The sequence below is a fragment of the Aotus nancymaae genome, unplaced genomic scaffold (genome assembly GCF_030222135.1).
Source record: "Aotus nancymaae isolate 86718 unplaced genomic scaffold, 86718_ANA_hifiasm-v0.15.2.pri h1tg000021l, whole genome shotgun sequence".
NCBI lineage: Eukaryota > Metazoa > Chordata > Mammalia > Primates > Aotidae > Aotus > Aotus nancymaae.
Window position 1 is genome coordinate 14,942,384 of NW_026988433.1, and position 16,354 is coordinate 14,958,737.

The 16,354-nt window shown below is 44.7% G+C and overlaps 1 protein-coding gene across 9 annotated transcripts in view; it reads left to right on the forward strand.

Annotated features, from left to right (window-relative positions):
* Positions 1-11,460, forward strand: part of TAOK3 (TAO kinase 3) — a 213,635-nt gene extending 202,175 nt beyond the window's left edge. For all 9 annotated transcript variants that reach the window (XM_064379743.1, XM_064379749.1, XM_064379747.1 and 6 more), the window contains 2 exons: positions 7,798-7,980; positions 10,101-11,460. In XM_064379743.1, coding sequence (XP_064235813.1) covers positions 7,798-7,980; positions 10,101-10,262 — 345 coding nt within the window. In that variant the 3' untranslated portion in view covers positions 10,263-11,460. The remainder of the gene's footprint in view (positions 1-7,797; positions 7,981-10,100) is intronic.
* Positions 11,461-16,354: the final 4,894 nt, after the last annotated feature.

Genomic DNA, 16,354 nt, shown 5'->3' on the forward strand with positions numbered 1-16,354 from the left:
GTTATTCCTGACAAAGGATACAGTATATACAAAGACTCAGAGACCCGAAAGAGGATGGCACATTTGAGAAACAATGAGTAATTGCTATGGCAAGAGTATAGGATGCTTGTTGAGGGAAAGTGGGAGGAGAGTCTGGGTCAGAGCCTCAGAAGCCAAGAGTTTGGACATTATTTTGCAAGCAATGGGGAGTTATTGAACCCTGTTTTAAGAAGGAAAGTATAACTGGATTAGATTTGTGTTACAGAAAGATATTGGCAGAAATGTGGCAAATATAGGTAAAGAGACCTGTTAGGAAGCCATTATAATAGTCCAGGAAAAAGATGAAGAGAGAACATGCTAATGGAGATGAACAGGAGTAGGGAAGGGTTTGAGAAATATTTAGGAGACAAGAAAGAATAGAAATAATTTAGTGACCAATTTGAGAGGTTTGACAACAGAGTAGAATAGGTCATTATCTTACCAAGACAGAACAATAATAGAAAAAGGGAGTTTGGATGCTGCAAGGATAATTGACTAAGTTGTAGACATGGTATCTGAGTTTTGTGGGTGTCCAGGTAGAGAAGTAAAGATAATGGAAATGTGTAGTTTAGGAGGGATGTCAAGATTGAAGACAAAAAGCTAGACTTCATTGTTATAGGGTGTACTTGTGGCTGGTAGGAATAGATGAGATCTGCTGGGGACAGGAGATATTCTTAGAGAGGAAAGAACTAAGGACAGAGTCTGGTGGATACCAACATTTGAGGGCTGAGTAGAAGTAGAACAAAAATAAATAATCAGAGACACAGGAAGGGAACCAGAAGAGAGGATGCCACGGGAGCCAGAGCAGGAGTTTCTAACTGATGGCGTCACATGTCACAGAGATCAATTAGAAGAATAAACTCTGAGGTGCTCATTGGACCTGGCACTGGATTCAACCATTGCTTGTCTCAGACAATCGATGGAGTGGTGGGAATGGGCGACATGATAGAGCATTGAAAGAGAGATTATAAAGTGAAATCCAAATGGTAGGTGAGACCACTTTTCCCAGATCCTTATCAATGAAGGAAAAGAGAACAAGAGCTGTAGCAAAAGGAGGAGATAGTTGAAGGAAGACCTGTTAGTTGGGAGAGGCTTAATCATGCATGTTCTTAGGCCAAGGATGGGAGCTAGCACGTTTATCCACTCACCTATCCAGCAAGTATTTACTGAGTGCCTATATGATGTACCAGGTATCCAGAGATACCATGGTGGATAAGACAGTCATGGATCACGTCCTCATGGAGGTTATAGTAGCTTGGAGGACACAGACATTGGAAAAGTCTACTCTGTGTAACAGCAGAGCAAGAGCAAGGTGCCAACAGAGTATAAAACAGGAGAGCTTACCTGGTCTGGAGAGTCGGGAGAGGCCTCCCTGACACAATGGCTTTGTAGGCTGAGGAACCTGCCCATGAGAAACACGTGTAAACGTGGGGAAGACAGTGGCACTTGGGAAGAATTCACAGAAATCCGTTATGTTTGGGATGTAGGGAACTGGGAGAGGACTAACAGAACAAGACTGGAGGGGTAAACAGGATGGGTCATGTAGGGGCTTTCAGGCTTTGTTAAGAATTTTTGTCTTTATCCAAAACAATGGGAAGCTATTGGCGAGTATTAAGCAGGGTGTGACATCAGATTTGTGTTTTGAACCATCACTCTGGTGACATGGAGAAAGGCCTGGGAGAAGGGAAGAATGAATATTAGGAGATGATTTGTGAAGTTACTTTACCCCAAGTACCAGAGCCTGGTAGCTAGACTAGAAAATGGGCAGTCGGGATGAAGGGGAACATTACTAAATTTGGCAGGAGGTAGAATTGAGAGTACTTAATGACAGGTTGGATGTGGAGAGTCTGGTGTTCAGGATGACTTCCAGTCTGTGGTTTGAACAAAACAGTCGATGATGGGCTGGGCATGGTGGCTCATGCCTGTAATCCCAGCACTTTGGGAGGCCGAAGTGGGTAGATCACCTGAGGTCAGGAGTTCAAGACCAGCATGGCCAACATAGTGAAACCCTGTCTCTACTAAAAGCAAAAATTAGCTGGGCGTGGTGGCGTGCACCTGTAATCCCAGCCACTCAGGAGACTGGGGCAGGAGAATTGCTTGAACCCTGGAGGCAGAGGTTGCAGTGAGCTGAGATCACGCCACTGCACTCCAGCCTGAGCAACAGAGTGAGACTCCGTCTCAAAAAAAAAAAAAACCGTAGATGATGGTCTACATATATTTACCTATATGGTAAAAAAGGAGGTGGAACAGACTGTGGAGTGGGAAGGAAAAGGTGATGTGTTGCCTGTGTGGAGCCTGAGAGCCTGGGAAACATCCAGCGGAGGGTGTCTCTAGTAGACTAGAGGAGCTCATCCAGACCTCAGAAGGGAAGTCTGAAATAGATGTTTAGTGTGGGAGCCATTTGCATAAATGGTAATTGAGGCTTTTGAAATAGATGAGATTCTTAGGAATAGAGGTTAGAGGAAGAAGAGGGCCCAGGACAAAGCCCTCAGGAACACCCACATTTAAGCACCAAGTGGGTAAGGACTACTGGAAAAGGAATAGTCAGAGAGGGAAGACAAAAACCAAGAAGTTGTGGTATCTCAGAAGACAAAGATTTCAAGAAGGAAGGGGCAGTTGATAATACCAAATGCTGCTGCTGGGAGATCAGGTAACAGGAGCCACTTCCAGACCATCATGGGTCACCTTAATGTGAGCAGTAGAAGTGTAGAGGGTTAGGATCAGAATGAGTGTGAAGAGAAGAGTGCAGAAAGAGGTGAAAGGCAAAGAGAAGGAAGGAAGTTGATAGAGAGACATAAAGGTTGACAGGGTTTCTGTCTTGTTAATCTTTATATTCTCAGCATCTGCCACAATGCGTGGCATACAGCGAGTGTCCAATGAATGTTTGTTATGTAAAATGGTAGAGACCAGGCGCAGTGGCTCACACCTGTAATCCCGACACTGTGGGAGGCTGAAGCGGGAGGGGAGAGTCACTTGGAGCCAGGAATTCTTGACCAGCCTGGGCAACATAGCAAGAGTCTGTCTCTACAAAAAATACAAAAATTAGCCAGTTATGGTGGCACATGCCTGTAGTCCCAGTGACTCAGGAGGCTGAAGTGGGATCACTCAAGCTCAGGAGTTCAAGGCTTCAGTGAGCTATGATCACACCACTGCACTCCAGCCTGGGCAACACAACAAAACTGGGACTCAAAAAAAAAAAATAAATGAGAGAGAACAGGATCAGAAATAGAGGTCAATGATTGCCCTTGAATAAAAGGAGAGAAGTGGGCCGGGTGCGGTGGCTCAAGCCTGTAATCCCAGCACTTTGGGAGGCCGAGGCGGGTGGATCACGAGGTCAGGAGATCGAGACCATCCTGGTCAACATGGTGAAACCCCGTCTCTACTAAAAATACAAAAAATTAGCTGGGCACGGTGGCGCGTGCCTGTAATCCCAGCTACTCAGGAGGCTGAGGCAGGAGAATTGCCTGAACCCAGGAGGCGGAGGTTGTGGTGAGCCGAGATAGCGCCATTGCACTCCAGCCTGGGTAACAAGAGCGAAACTCCGTCTCAAAAAAAAAAAAAAAAAAAAAAAAGGAGAGAAGTGTCCTTTCTTCTGAGACAGGGAGAAGATAAAAGTATGTGATCATTACAGTATCCTTTACTGACTACTTACCATGTGGCAAGTACAGTGTTAAGTACTTCATAAACGTTGTCTCATTTAATTTTTGTGAAACTCTTTGAAGTAGTTACTGGTTTGACCCTAATTTACCTGTGAGAAAACTGAAGTTTACTGAAGTGAAGCTACTTGCTTAGATCAGGAGTGGCAAATGTTGTAAACGGACAGATAGTAATTAGCTTTGTGGACCACAGGGTCTCTGTCACAACTACTCAGCTTTGCCATTGTAGCACAAACGCAGCCATAGACAAAATGTAAATGAATGAGCATACTGATGTCTAATAAAATTTTATTTACGGCCAGGCACGGTGGCTCATGCCTGTAATCCCAGCACTTTGGGAGGCCAAGACGGATGGATCACCTGAGGTCAGGAGTTAGAGACCAGCCTGGCCAACCTGGTGAAACGCAGTCTCTACTAAAAATACAAAAATTAGCCAGGAGTGGTGGTGGGTGCCTGTAATCCCAGCTACTCAGGAGGCTGAGGCAGGAGAATCACTTGAACCCAGGAGGCAGAGATTGCAGTGAGCCAAGATTGCACCATTGCACTCCAGCCTGGGCAACAGAGTGAGACTTTGTCTCAAAAAAAAAGAAAAAAGAAAAACACTTTATTTACAAAAACAGGTACCAGGCCAGATTTGGCCCATGAGCTGCAATGTGTCAACCCCTGACTTGGAAACAAGGGGGAAGGTCACATGACTAATTAGTGGTGAAGCTAGGATTTGAACCCAGCTTGGGGGGAATCCTGTAAACCTCATATCTTTTTCTTCAGTGTAAGCCACTGTAAAGAACACACATATTTACCTATACTCTTATAAAACTTTTTAATGGAGCCAGGCACCATGGCTCACGCCTATAATCCCAGTACTTTGGGAGGCCGAGGTGGGCAGATCACCTGAGGTTAGGAGTAGCCTGGCCAACGTGGTGAAATGCCATCTCTACTAAAAGTACAAAAAATTAGCTGGGCCAGGTGGTGCTTGCCTGTAATCCCAGCTACTCGGGAGGCTGAGGCAGGAGAATCACTTGAACCTGGGAGATGGAGGTTGCAGGGAGCTGAGATCACACACCACTGCACTCATCCTGGGCAACAGAGTGAGACTCTGTCTCAAATAAAAACACGAAAAAAACAGCTTTTTAATGGATTTGATTTGTGTAACCACAAATCAAATACCGAATGGTGATAAATACCGAATGCTGGAATATCCTCTGGTTTCTAGCACTGGGCCTTCAGAATCGGAGCTGGTACAGAACAATGGTACTGATAATAATAATAGAAGGCTAGAAATAAAAGGAAATGGAGATGTTCTGAATGTTTAAAGAGTTTAGATGGTCTAAACTGACCATGGAATGAATCTCTCACCCACTTAGCCAGGGCTTACGGCAACTAATACAGACAAGTAGAAAAGAACAGTACTTTCACTTCCTCATATCAAGAGGGAATCAGTAACAACCCTAATTTGGAGCCAGTAAATCCTTTGGCATTTACCTGTGAGTCTGTTCCTGCTGAATGCTATGTATTGTGTCTAGTGTCTCTTATCCCTTCATTCCTTACTGGGAAAATGAGAACTATCTGTCCTCTTTGAGGATTTTAATGAAACCTGGTTAGGATTAATTTTTAGAAGGTACTTTGGAAATATGATTACATAATTTATTTTATGTTCCTTTGATCTCTATAATGTTTCTCCAGAAGTATTAAAAGAAGACACATGCAAATAACTATCTAAAAATATTGTAATATAACATTTCAAAAAGTAATTTTTCAATCAAAATATGTATATTGTCACAAATTGTATGTAAGGTGGAGAGTAAGTATCTTGGAAAAGTGGTCAGTATGGAAACACACAGATAAACTCAGGGCAGATGGACCGTCTGATTCAAGGGTTGTAATCTCATAGTTCTCAGCCAAGCTGAGGGCCTGCCAAAATGGGACCAAACCAAGCCTGCGGCCAGAGGTCATCATTCCTAAATACTGTCCTGCTGATGGTCTGAAACCTTCAACTCTGCTGTAGAGAAGTTGGCACTTCTACTTGGTTCATTCTCCACGCAGGATCTGGGTATCTTGTATAAGACGAAGTTCAGGCTGGGCACTGTGACTCACACCTGTAATCCCAGCACTTTTGAGAGGCCAAGGCGGGTGTATCACCTGAGGTCGGGTTCAAGACCAGCCTGACCAACATGGAGAAATCCCATCTCTACTAAAAATACAAAATTAGCCAGGTGTGGTGGCACACGCCTGTAATCCCAGCTACTTGGGAGGCTGAGGCAGGAGAATCACTTGAACCCAGGAGGCAGAGGTTGCAGTGAGCCAAGTTCGCGCCATTGCACTCCAGCCTGGGCAACAAGAGCGAAACTCTGTCTCAAAAAAAAAAAAAAAAAAGTAGACCAAGTTCAGGTGCTGCAGGGAGCAAGGGAAACTTGAGGCTGCATATAATCTGGACATCACTGCTTCAAAGCAGATATGCCTCTTAAAATTAAGCCTACCTACCCTCTTTAGGAAAGAGTTTTTTTTTGATGAGACGAGATCTCTATCTCCCAAGCTGGAGTACAGTGGTGTGATCATAGCTCACTGCAGCCTCGAACTCCTGGGTTCAAGAGATGATTCTGCCTCAGTCTCCCAAAGTAGCTGGGACTACAGGCACATGCTACCATGTCTAGCTAATTTTTTAAAAAAATCTTTGTAGAGATGGTGGTCTCACAATATTGCCCAGTCTGGTATTGAACTCCAGGCCTCAAGCAATCCTCCCAACCTGGCCTCCCAAAACACTGAGTTAACAGAGGTGAGCCACCAGCCAGGGAAGAGATTTTGAACCACTTGGAGTTTTGGATTGGCTGGCTAGCAAGATAACTTTGTTGTTGTTGTTGTTGTTGAGATGGAGTCTCACTCTGTCTCCAGGCTGGAGTGCTGCAGTGCGGTGGCGTGATCTCAGCTCACTGCGACCTACACCTCCCAGATTCAAGTGGTTCTCCTGCTTTAGCTTCCTGAGTAGCTGGGACTACAGGTGTGCATCACCACACCTAGCTAATTTTTATATTTTTAGTAGAGATGGAGTTTCACCATGTTGCCCAGGATGGTCTCGATTTCTTGACCTCATGATCCACCTGCCTTGGCCTCCCAAAGTGCTGGGATTACAGACGTGAGCCACCACGCCTGGCTGCAAGATAACTTTTATAGCCAACAATGGGTGCCAATGTTACTACTTGGAACATAACAGTACTGTGGTATATTCCTCAAGTTTTATGGAAATTGGATTATTTTTTATAGCTAAGCATATCTAAATTATTTTAGGGTTAAAGATCTTGAAATAAGGACATGATCAGTTGAAACCAAAATAATGATAACAGCTACTATTTATTGAACACTTAGTATGCATTGAGAACTGTGCCTAGGATTATATATGAATTATTTCATTTAATCCTCCCACCAATCTCAGACAATAGGAACTATTTTTTTTTTTTTTTTGAGACGGAGTCTCACTCTTGTCGCCCAAGCTGGAGTGCAGTGGCGTGATCTCGGCTCACTGCAACCTCCGCCTCCCAGGTTCAAGTGATTCTCCTGCCTCAGCCTCCTGAGTAGCTGGGATTACAGGTGCCTGCCACCATGCCCGGCTAATTTTTGTACTTTTAGTAGAGATGGGAGTTTCTCCATATTGGCCAGGCTGGTCTCGAACTCCTGACCTCAGGTAATCTGCCTGCCTCAGCCTCCCAAAGTGCTGGGATTACAAGCATGAGCCACCACACCTGGGCAATAGGAACCATTCTTTTTATTTTCTTGAGGATGAAACGTGAGATCTAAGGAGGTAGGTAATGTGCCAAGGTAACACAACCAAGTGGATGGTGTGGCTAGAATTCAAGCCCAGGAGCCGACTTCAAAGCCCACAGGCTTAATTCCTGGACTATGTAGGCTTCCTGATGCCTGCTGCTGTGGTTTCAGACCATACTGAAAAGAATGTGTACTTTGTAGCCCATTGGGCAGACTTGACTGTTTTTGATTTCTAACTCTGAATGTATCCAAAGCATCTGTGTTTTTGACGGGGGACCAATTTCAATCAAATGAGGAAACCTCTTCCAGTAGTCACCAAGAGCTGTAGGCAAGGGTGCATGACAGTGTGTGTCTTCTGTGCCTGCAGTTACGGCTAGATGAGGCTCAAGAAGCAGAATGCCAGGCCTTGAGGCTACAGCTCCAGCAGGAAATGGAGCTGCTCAACGCCTACCAGAGCAAAATCAAGATGCAAACAGAGGCACAACATGAACGTGAGCTCCAGAAGCTAGAGCAGAGGGTGTCTCTGCGCAGAGCACATCTTGAGCAGAAGGTATGAAGGCATTACCGGGGGTCCATGCCACTGGGTGGAAGGGGGTGTGGCTGAGGGAACTGCCATATGTGGAAACTTCCTTAGTTGGAGATTAAAGTGGACACTTTTCACTTACCTGCTTTATGCTACTGGTATCCTTGTTAGGTAGGCATTGTCCACATTCTACAGGCCAAAACACCAAGGCATGCATGTCTGACCCCACATCCTAAGTCTTTCTGCTACTCTTGCTAGGAAACCCTCAATGTTCCCAGCCATAAAGTGACATGGGTTGCTGGGGGGTTGATGTGACACCTGAAAGGTACTGTGAGCTGATAGCAGCGCTGCCAGATGGCACGAAGAAGCCAAATGTATAATAGATTTGGCTTTTCAGCTATTTTTAAACCAAGGGAAATCACCAGCAGGTCTCTTTAAAAAAAAATTAAAATGACGATAGGCTGATACTGCCATGCATAATAAATGTTATCCCAACTGAAATATTCATTGCTTTAGATATTCTGAGGAATATGAAGTAGAAAAGATTTCATAAGGCATCTCAAAGCTGTTAAGCATTTATTTGCTTAACCAGTTATTTGCACTTTCTTCCAGTAGTTCCCTGAGACCAGCGTCACGACTATTTTCCCAGCTCCTGTTCTAGAACTAAATTACTAATGACCCAGGAGGCATTTGGCTCTCTATGGGAAAGCAGCACAAGCTAATTGTGCTTGAGTGTCTTTTAGCTTCTCCTAAGCCATCCCCTGCTAAGACAGGACACTGACCTAGATCAGCCCAGCTCCTGGGCTTGCTAGAGTGGCATTGCCGGTCCCAGGTGGGCCCCAAGCATTTTTATATTCTTGTGAGCAAGTTTTAAATATAATGGATTAGATTCATTGATCACAGGACTCGGCCAGCCTTCCTCGGTCCTCCCTTAGTTCCTGTGTGTGTGTGTACATGTCACATGTGTGCCTGTGTGTACATTGTCATGCGTGCCTATGTGTGTCCATATGTGTGCCTGTGTGTACATCATATGTGTGCATGTGTGTGCATGTCATGTGTGCCTGTGTATTACATGTTATGTGTGTACCTGTGTGCATGTCATGTGCCTGTGCATGTGTATCTGTGCATGTCGTGTGTACCTGTCATATGTGTACCTGTGTGTGCATTGTCATGTGTGCCTGTGTATGTCATGCATGCCTGTGTGCACGTCGTGTGCCTGCGTATGTCATGTGTTTGTGTGCATGTCATGTGTGCCTGTGTACATGTGTGCATGTGTGTACATGTCACACGTGCGTGTGTGTGCCATGTGTCTGCATGTCATGTGTGCCTATGTGTGCATGTCATGTGTGCCTTGTGTACGTCATGTGTGCCTTGTGTGCATGTCATGTGTGCTTGTGCATGTACATGTGTGTGCCTGTGTGCATGTCATGTGCCTGTGCATGACATGTGTATCTGTGCATGTCATGTGTACCTGTGTCATATGTGTACCTGTATGTGCATGTCATGTGTGCCTATGTGTATGTCATGCATGCCTGTGTGTGCGTGTCATGTGTGCCTGGGTATGTACATGTCATATGTGTGCCTGTGTGCATGTCATGTGTGTCTGTGTGTACATCATGTGTGCATGTGTGTACATGTCATGTGTGCGTGTGTGCCGTGTGTCTGCATGTCATGTGTGCCTGTGTACATGTCGTGTGTGTGCGTGTCATGTGTGCCTGTGTATGTACATGTCATATGTGTGCCAGTGTGCATGTCGTGTGTCTGTGTCATGTGTGCCTGTGTATGTACATGTCATATGTGTGCCTCTGTGTGCGTCATGTGCCTGTGCATGTCATATGTACCTGTGTGTCATGTTTGCATGTCACATGTGCCTGTGCATGCATGTCATGTGTGCATGTGTGTGCATGTCATGTGTGCCTATGTGTCATGTGTGCCTGTGTGTGCATGTCATGTGTGCTTGTGTACGTCATCTGTGCGTGTGTGTACATGTGTGTGCATGTGTGCCTGTGTGTACATGTCGTGTGCCTGTGTGTACATGTCGTGTGCCTGTGTGTACATGTCATGTGTGTGCCTGTGTGTGTAATGTGTGTATGTGGGTGCCTGTCAGGAGATGCTTTCCATTAAGAACTTCCTTATGCTTGTTTCAGATTGAAGAGGAGCTGGCTGCCCTTCAGAAGGAACGCAGCGAGAGAATCAAGTACCTATTGGAAAGGCAAGAGCGAGAGATTGAAACTTTTGACATGGAGAGCCTCAGAATGGGATTTGGGAATTTGGTTACATTAGATTTTCCTAAGGAGGACTATAGATGAGATTAAATTTTTTGCCATTTACAAAAAAAAGAAAACAGAAAAAAATTCAGACCCTGCAAAACCACATTCCCCATTTTAACGGGCGTTGCTCTCACTCTCTCTCTCTCTTACTCTTACTGACATCGTGTCGGACTAGTGCCTGTTTATTCTTACTCCATCAGGGGCCCCCTTCCTCCCCCCGTGTCAACTTTCAGTGCTGGCCAAAACCTGGCCGTCTCTTCTATTCATAGTACACGTCACAGTATTGATGTGATTCAAAATGTTTCAGTGAAAACTTTGGAGACAGTTTTAACAAAACCAATAAACCAACAACAAAAAAAAAGTGGATGTATATTGCTTTAAGCAATCACTCATTACCACCAATCTGTGAAAGTAAAGCAAAAAAATAATAATAATAATAAATGCCAAGGGGGAGAGAGACACAATATCCGCAGCCTTACACCTTAACTAGCTGCTGCATTATTTTATTTTATTTTATTTTTTTGGTATTTATTCATCAGGAATAAAAAAAAAAAACAAAGTTTTATTAAAGATTGAAAATTTGATACATTTTACAGAAACTAATTGTGATGTACATATCAGTGGTGACATATTATTACTTTTTTGGGGATGGGGGGTGGGTGGGGTGAAGAGATCTTGTGATTTTTAAGAACCTGCTGGCAAGAGTTTAACTTGTCTTCAGCATATTCTGATTGTATCATAATCATTTTCTGCTGTTGCAGAGGATGTGAATACACTTAAGGAGCTCACAGAATCCCAGTAGCACAAATTGGGCTTTGGCAAATCGTGTATTTTGTGTATAGAAGGAATTTAAGGAGAGGTATTACTTATTTTCATATTGTATTTTAACTGTTTCTCTGATCAAATTTTTTTACTTCCTCCTCCTGTTCCTCCCCACCTTCCTCCTTTTCCAATTCAGTATTTGGAGTTCAACACTGTCTCTCAATCAGATCATCTTGATCGTTTGCTTTATTTCCCTTTCCCTTCCTAAGTCCCATTTCTTGGTCATAAATATTGCATTATTCACACTTTCAAACTGTGTATTTTCTTACAATAAAAAATGATGAAAAAAAAAAAGGCTTTACTTCTTTTGCATGCACTTTAAAAACAAAACAAAACATTTTTCAGGTTCCAAGGAAGAGCATGATAACTGTCAGAGCTTTTAATTATATTTGTAAATAAAAGTGTTCATCACATCGCCTTGCTGTGTTATTGTAGCAGGAGATTTCCCTTCTAGGTTCACCAGTTCACAATTCAGAGGGCCAGCCACCCTCCTGAGACTGTTCTCCATAGCCTCGGTCACTCCAAGAAGAGCCATTCAGGACTTTCAGGTAAAGCTGCGTCTTCCAAGTTCTATGGGGCTCAAGATAGTGTTGCACCATTTGATGTGGGCACATGGTCAACTGCACCTTTCTGTCCTTAAGAATAGAAGGCATGGGCCGGGTGTGGTGGCTCATGCCTGTAATCCCAGCACTTTGGGAGGCAAGGCAGGTGGATCACGAGGTCAGGAGTTCAAGACCAGCCTGGCCAAGATGGTGAAACCACATCTCTACTAAAAATACAAAAAAATTAGCCAGGCATGGTGGCAGGCATCTGTAATCCCAGCTACTCGGGAGGCTGAGGCAGAGAATTGCTTAAACCTGGGAGGCAGAGATTGCAGTGAGCCAAGATCGTGCTGCTGCACTCCAGCCTGGGCAACAGAGTGAGACTCCATCTCAAAAAAAAAAACAGAAGGCATGCGCGCGCGCGCGCACGCACACACACACACACACACACACACACACACACACCCCTACCCCCCGCCATGTGCCACTCGTGCATAGAAGCATGCGCTGCTGAAGAGAGAAACTGGGCACCCTTAAAGAAAAGCAGGCTATGGAGAACGCGCTTTAACCAAATATTTGAAACGATTCCACTGTAATATTAGATCACCCTCCCCTCATATTCTTTTATTACAGTAATTTCACATGTAAAACAATGAGATAGTAAAAAATACAAAATTTCTGGGATATGATCTGGGGGTCAGGACAATCTCAGTAAGATCTTATTTTGCTGTTACTCTGTTTTGTTTTGTCTTAGGCTTTTAGCAGCCTGAAGCTATGGTTTTTGGTTTCTGTGTCTAGGGATAAGCGGAAAAGGGGGATGAGAGAGGGGCTTTACTGTCCCAACCACAAACAGAAACTAAGAACCCATGACTGTGTTATCTCCCTTGGACACTCCTGGAAATTGCTCTTTAGAATATGATGACCTGGGGCAGGCCCGGTGGCTCACGCCTGTAATCCCAGCACTTTGGGAAGCCTAGATGGGTGGATCACCTGAGGTCAGGAGTTCAAGACCAGCCTGGCTAACACGGTGAAACCCCATCTCTACTAAAAACACAAAAAATTAGCTGGGCGTGGTGGCAGGTGCTTGTAATCCTAGCTACTTGGGAGGCTGAGGTCAGAGAAGCACTTGAACCCAGGAGGCGGAGATTGCAGTGAGCCTCGATCGCGCCATTGCACTCCAGCCTGGGCAACAAGAGTGAAACTCTGTCTCAAATATATATATAATGACTTGAATTATTACTTTTTGGGGGATGGTGGTGGGTGGGGTGAAGAGACCTTGTGATTTTTAAGAACCTGCTGGCAAGAGTTTAACTTGTCTTCAGCATATTCTGATTGTATCATAATCATTTTCTTGTTTCCTACAGGACGTTCATATGTCAGAGACAAATGTGACCAGTTATGTTCACTAAGATAGACTAAAGCAGAAAGGTATACTCATAAAATTAAAAATAATTATCAACCTGGGTTAACCCCAACCATAAAACCTTTTGTAACCATCACGCTTAGTGATAATTACGTTTCCTAAGTAGCTTTGTTCATTGGAGTTTCTATATTAGGTACATCTGAAAATGATATTGGAAAGGGCTAGAAAGAAGATAATGTAATTATCCAAGAGAAACAGATAATGTGGATGGCGTGCTTATCTTGCTGTGTGATGGAACACTAGTATTTCACGGATGAAGAAATAAGCTCATGCCAGGGTAAGTGGTGGGGCGGGGTCTGAATCGAGAACTGTCTGATCTCCGCACCCACACCCAAAGGGGTATTCAATCTTCAGAAAGGTGGAAAAGCTTCCTGTAGCCTATTTCATCCATTGCTCTCTAGTGAAAAATGTCTAGCTGGCTTGGGAGAGGGCCCTATGTCTGAGATTGTAGGTGCTTTCTTTATAGAACGTCTCAGTGGCTCTCGGCTGTAATCTCAGCACTTTGGGAGACCGAGGAGAGTGGATCACCTGAGGTCAGGAGTTTGAGACCAGCCTGGCCAACATAGTGAAACCCCATCTCTACTAAAAATACAAAAATTAGCTGGGCGTGATGGTGAGCACCTGTAATCCCAGCTACTCGGGAGGCTGAGGCAGAAGAATTGCTTGAAACTGGGAGGCGGAGATTGCAGTGAGCCAAGATTGCACCACTGCACTCCAGCCTGGGCAACAGAATGAGACTCCATCGCGAAAAAAAAAGTCCCTCTGCACAAGTTTGTAAGGGATGTGTCCCAAGCAGAGTTATTAAGAAGCAGGGATGTGGGTCCCTGCTCTAACGCCTGCTATGGACAGAGTTGTCCAACTCCTAGTACCTGCGTGAGAAGGCAGTGACAAGGATGGCAGTAAAAGGCTGGGTGCGGTGGCTCATGCCTATAATCCCAGCACTTTGGGAGGCTGAGGCGGGCAGATCACTTGAGGTCAGGAGTTCGAGACCAGCCTGGCCAACATGGCGAAACCCTGTCTTTACTAAAAATACAAAAATTAGGTGGGCGTGGTAGCAGGCTTCTGTAATCCCAGCTACTCAGGAGGCTGAGGCAGGAGATACGCTTGAACCTGGGAGGTGGAGGTTGCAGTGAGCCAAGATTGCACCACTGCACACTAGCCTGGGTGACAAAGCAAGACTCTGGTCTCAAAAAAAAAGGATGGCAGCTAGAGAACGGGTATGAAAGAGACAAAGAGCCAGTGTCCTGTAGTCTTCCAACATGTACTAAACTCTCCTGAGTTAAAAAGTTATTACAGGTTTGTCATGCATATTAGTGAGGAAGGATGACTTACCTTTGATTCATGATTATTCATTTAATGAATATTTACTGAGTACCTTATATGTCATGCCAGGCTAGACACTAGAGATACACTATTGTATCTCAAACAGGTGAAGATCCCTGCCCTAATGGAAACTACATTAGAGGTAGGAGGAAACTGGGAGCAAACAGTAATTATGATAAATAAAGGATCTTATGCAGTAATAAGTGCTAGGGATGAACAAAAAAATAGGGAAGGGTGGCCAGGCAAGGTGGCTCATGCCTGCAATCCCAGCACTTTGGGAGGCCAAGGACAGGCAGATTGCTTGAGGTCAGGAGTTCAAGACCAGCCTGGCCAACCCATCTCTACCAGAAAATATAAAAATTAGCCAGGTGTGGTGGCACACACCTGTAGTCCCAGCTACTTGAGAGGCTGAGGTGGGAGAATCACTTGAACCTGGAAGGCAGAGGTTGCAGTGAGCCAAGATTGCACCACTGTACTCCAGCCTGGGCAACAGAGTGAGACCCTGTCTCACACACACACACATACATACAAAAAAAAAAAAAAGGAAGGAAGGTTAATGGAGATCAGAAGTGCCAGGATCAGTTGGGCATGGTGGCTCACGCCTGTAATCCCAACATTTTGGAAGGCCAAGATGGCTTGAGCCCAGGAGTTTGAGACCAGCCTGGGCAACACGGTGAAACTCCATGGTCTGGCTCGGCTCTGTGTCCTCAACCCAATCTCCTGTGGAATTGTAATTCCCAACGCTAGGGAAGGGACCTGGTGGGAGGTGATTAGATCATTGGAGTGGATTTTCCCACTTGCTGTTCTCGTGATAGTGAGTTCTCATGAGATCTGGTTGTGTTTTGTTTTGTTTTGAGATGATAGCGTCTCACTCTGTTGCTCAGGCTGGAGTGCAGTGGCGTGATCTTGGCTCACTGCATCTCTGCCTCCCAGGTTCAAGCAATTCTCCTGCCTCAGCTTCCCAGGTAGCTGGGATAACAGGCACTCGCCGCCGTGCCTGGCTAACTTTTGTTTTTCTGGTAGAGATGGGGTTTCACCATGTTGGTCAGGCTGGTCTCAAACTCCTAACCTTGTGATCCGCCTGCCTCGGTCTCCTAAAATGCTGAGATTACAGGTGTGAGCCACTGCGCCCGGTCAATCTGGTTGTTTTAAAAGTATACAGCACTTTCTCTCATGCTCTTTCTCCTGCCACCATGTGAATATGTGCTGGCTTCCCCTTGCCTTCCGCCATGATTGTAAGTTTCCTGAGGCCTCCTGAACCATGCTTCCTCTAGAGCCTGTGGAACCATGAGCCATTTAAACCTCTTTTCTTTATAAATCACCCAGTCTCAGGTATGTATCACAGTTTGGGAACAGACTAATACACCCCATCTCTACAAAAATTAGCTGGACATAGTGGCATGTGCCTGTGAGCCCAGCTACTCAGGAGCCTGAGGTGGGAGGATCGCTTGAGCCCAGGAGGTTAAGGCTTCAGTGAGTCACAATCATGCCACTGTATTCTAGCCTTAGTGACAGAGTGAGACCCTGTCTTGGGAAAAAAAAAATAAAAGAAGATGCCAGGATCAGCATACCTTTACTCATTCCTTCAGGGAATATTTATTGAGCATCTACTGTGTGCTTGGGGATATGATGGTAAATAAAATGAATGAAGCTTGGTACTGTGCTGGAGGCTCATGGCTTAAATCTCCGTGGAAAAGGAATTAAATCAACAGTGGACTAGGTTACTCAGCGGTGACTAAGAAGTGCGTGACAGCGCAATACTAGGTGCTACCAGGAGTTTAAAAGAACTCCGATAATACCAGTTATAGGTGGTGTCAGAGTGCTTATTAGCATTAACTGCGTCTAACTAGGTAAAAGAATTTGTTTTTTTAATTTCCCACCATTTGTAATTATTTGCTTATGTATCTACAGGAAAAGAGTATTCTTGGGAAACTGGAAACCTGCCCATGTAAACTCTATATACCCCTCTGACTTTAACTTAGTAAGATATTTGTAAATATTTTTAAATGGTAGAAATGATC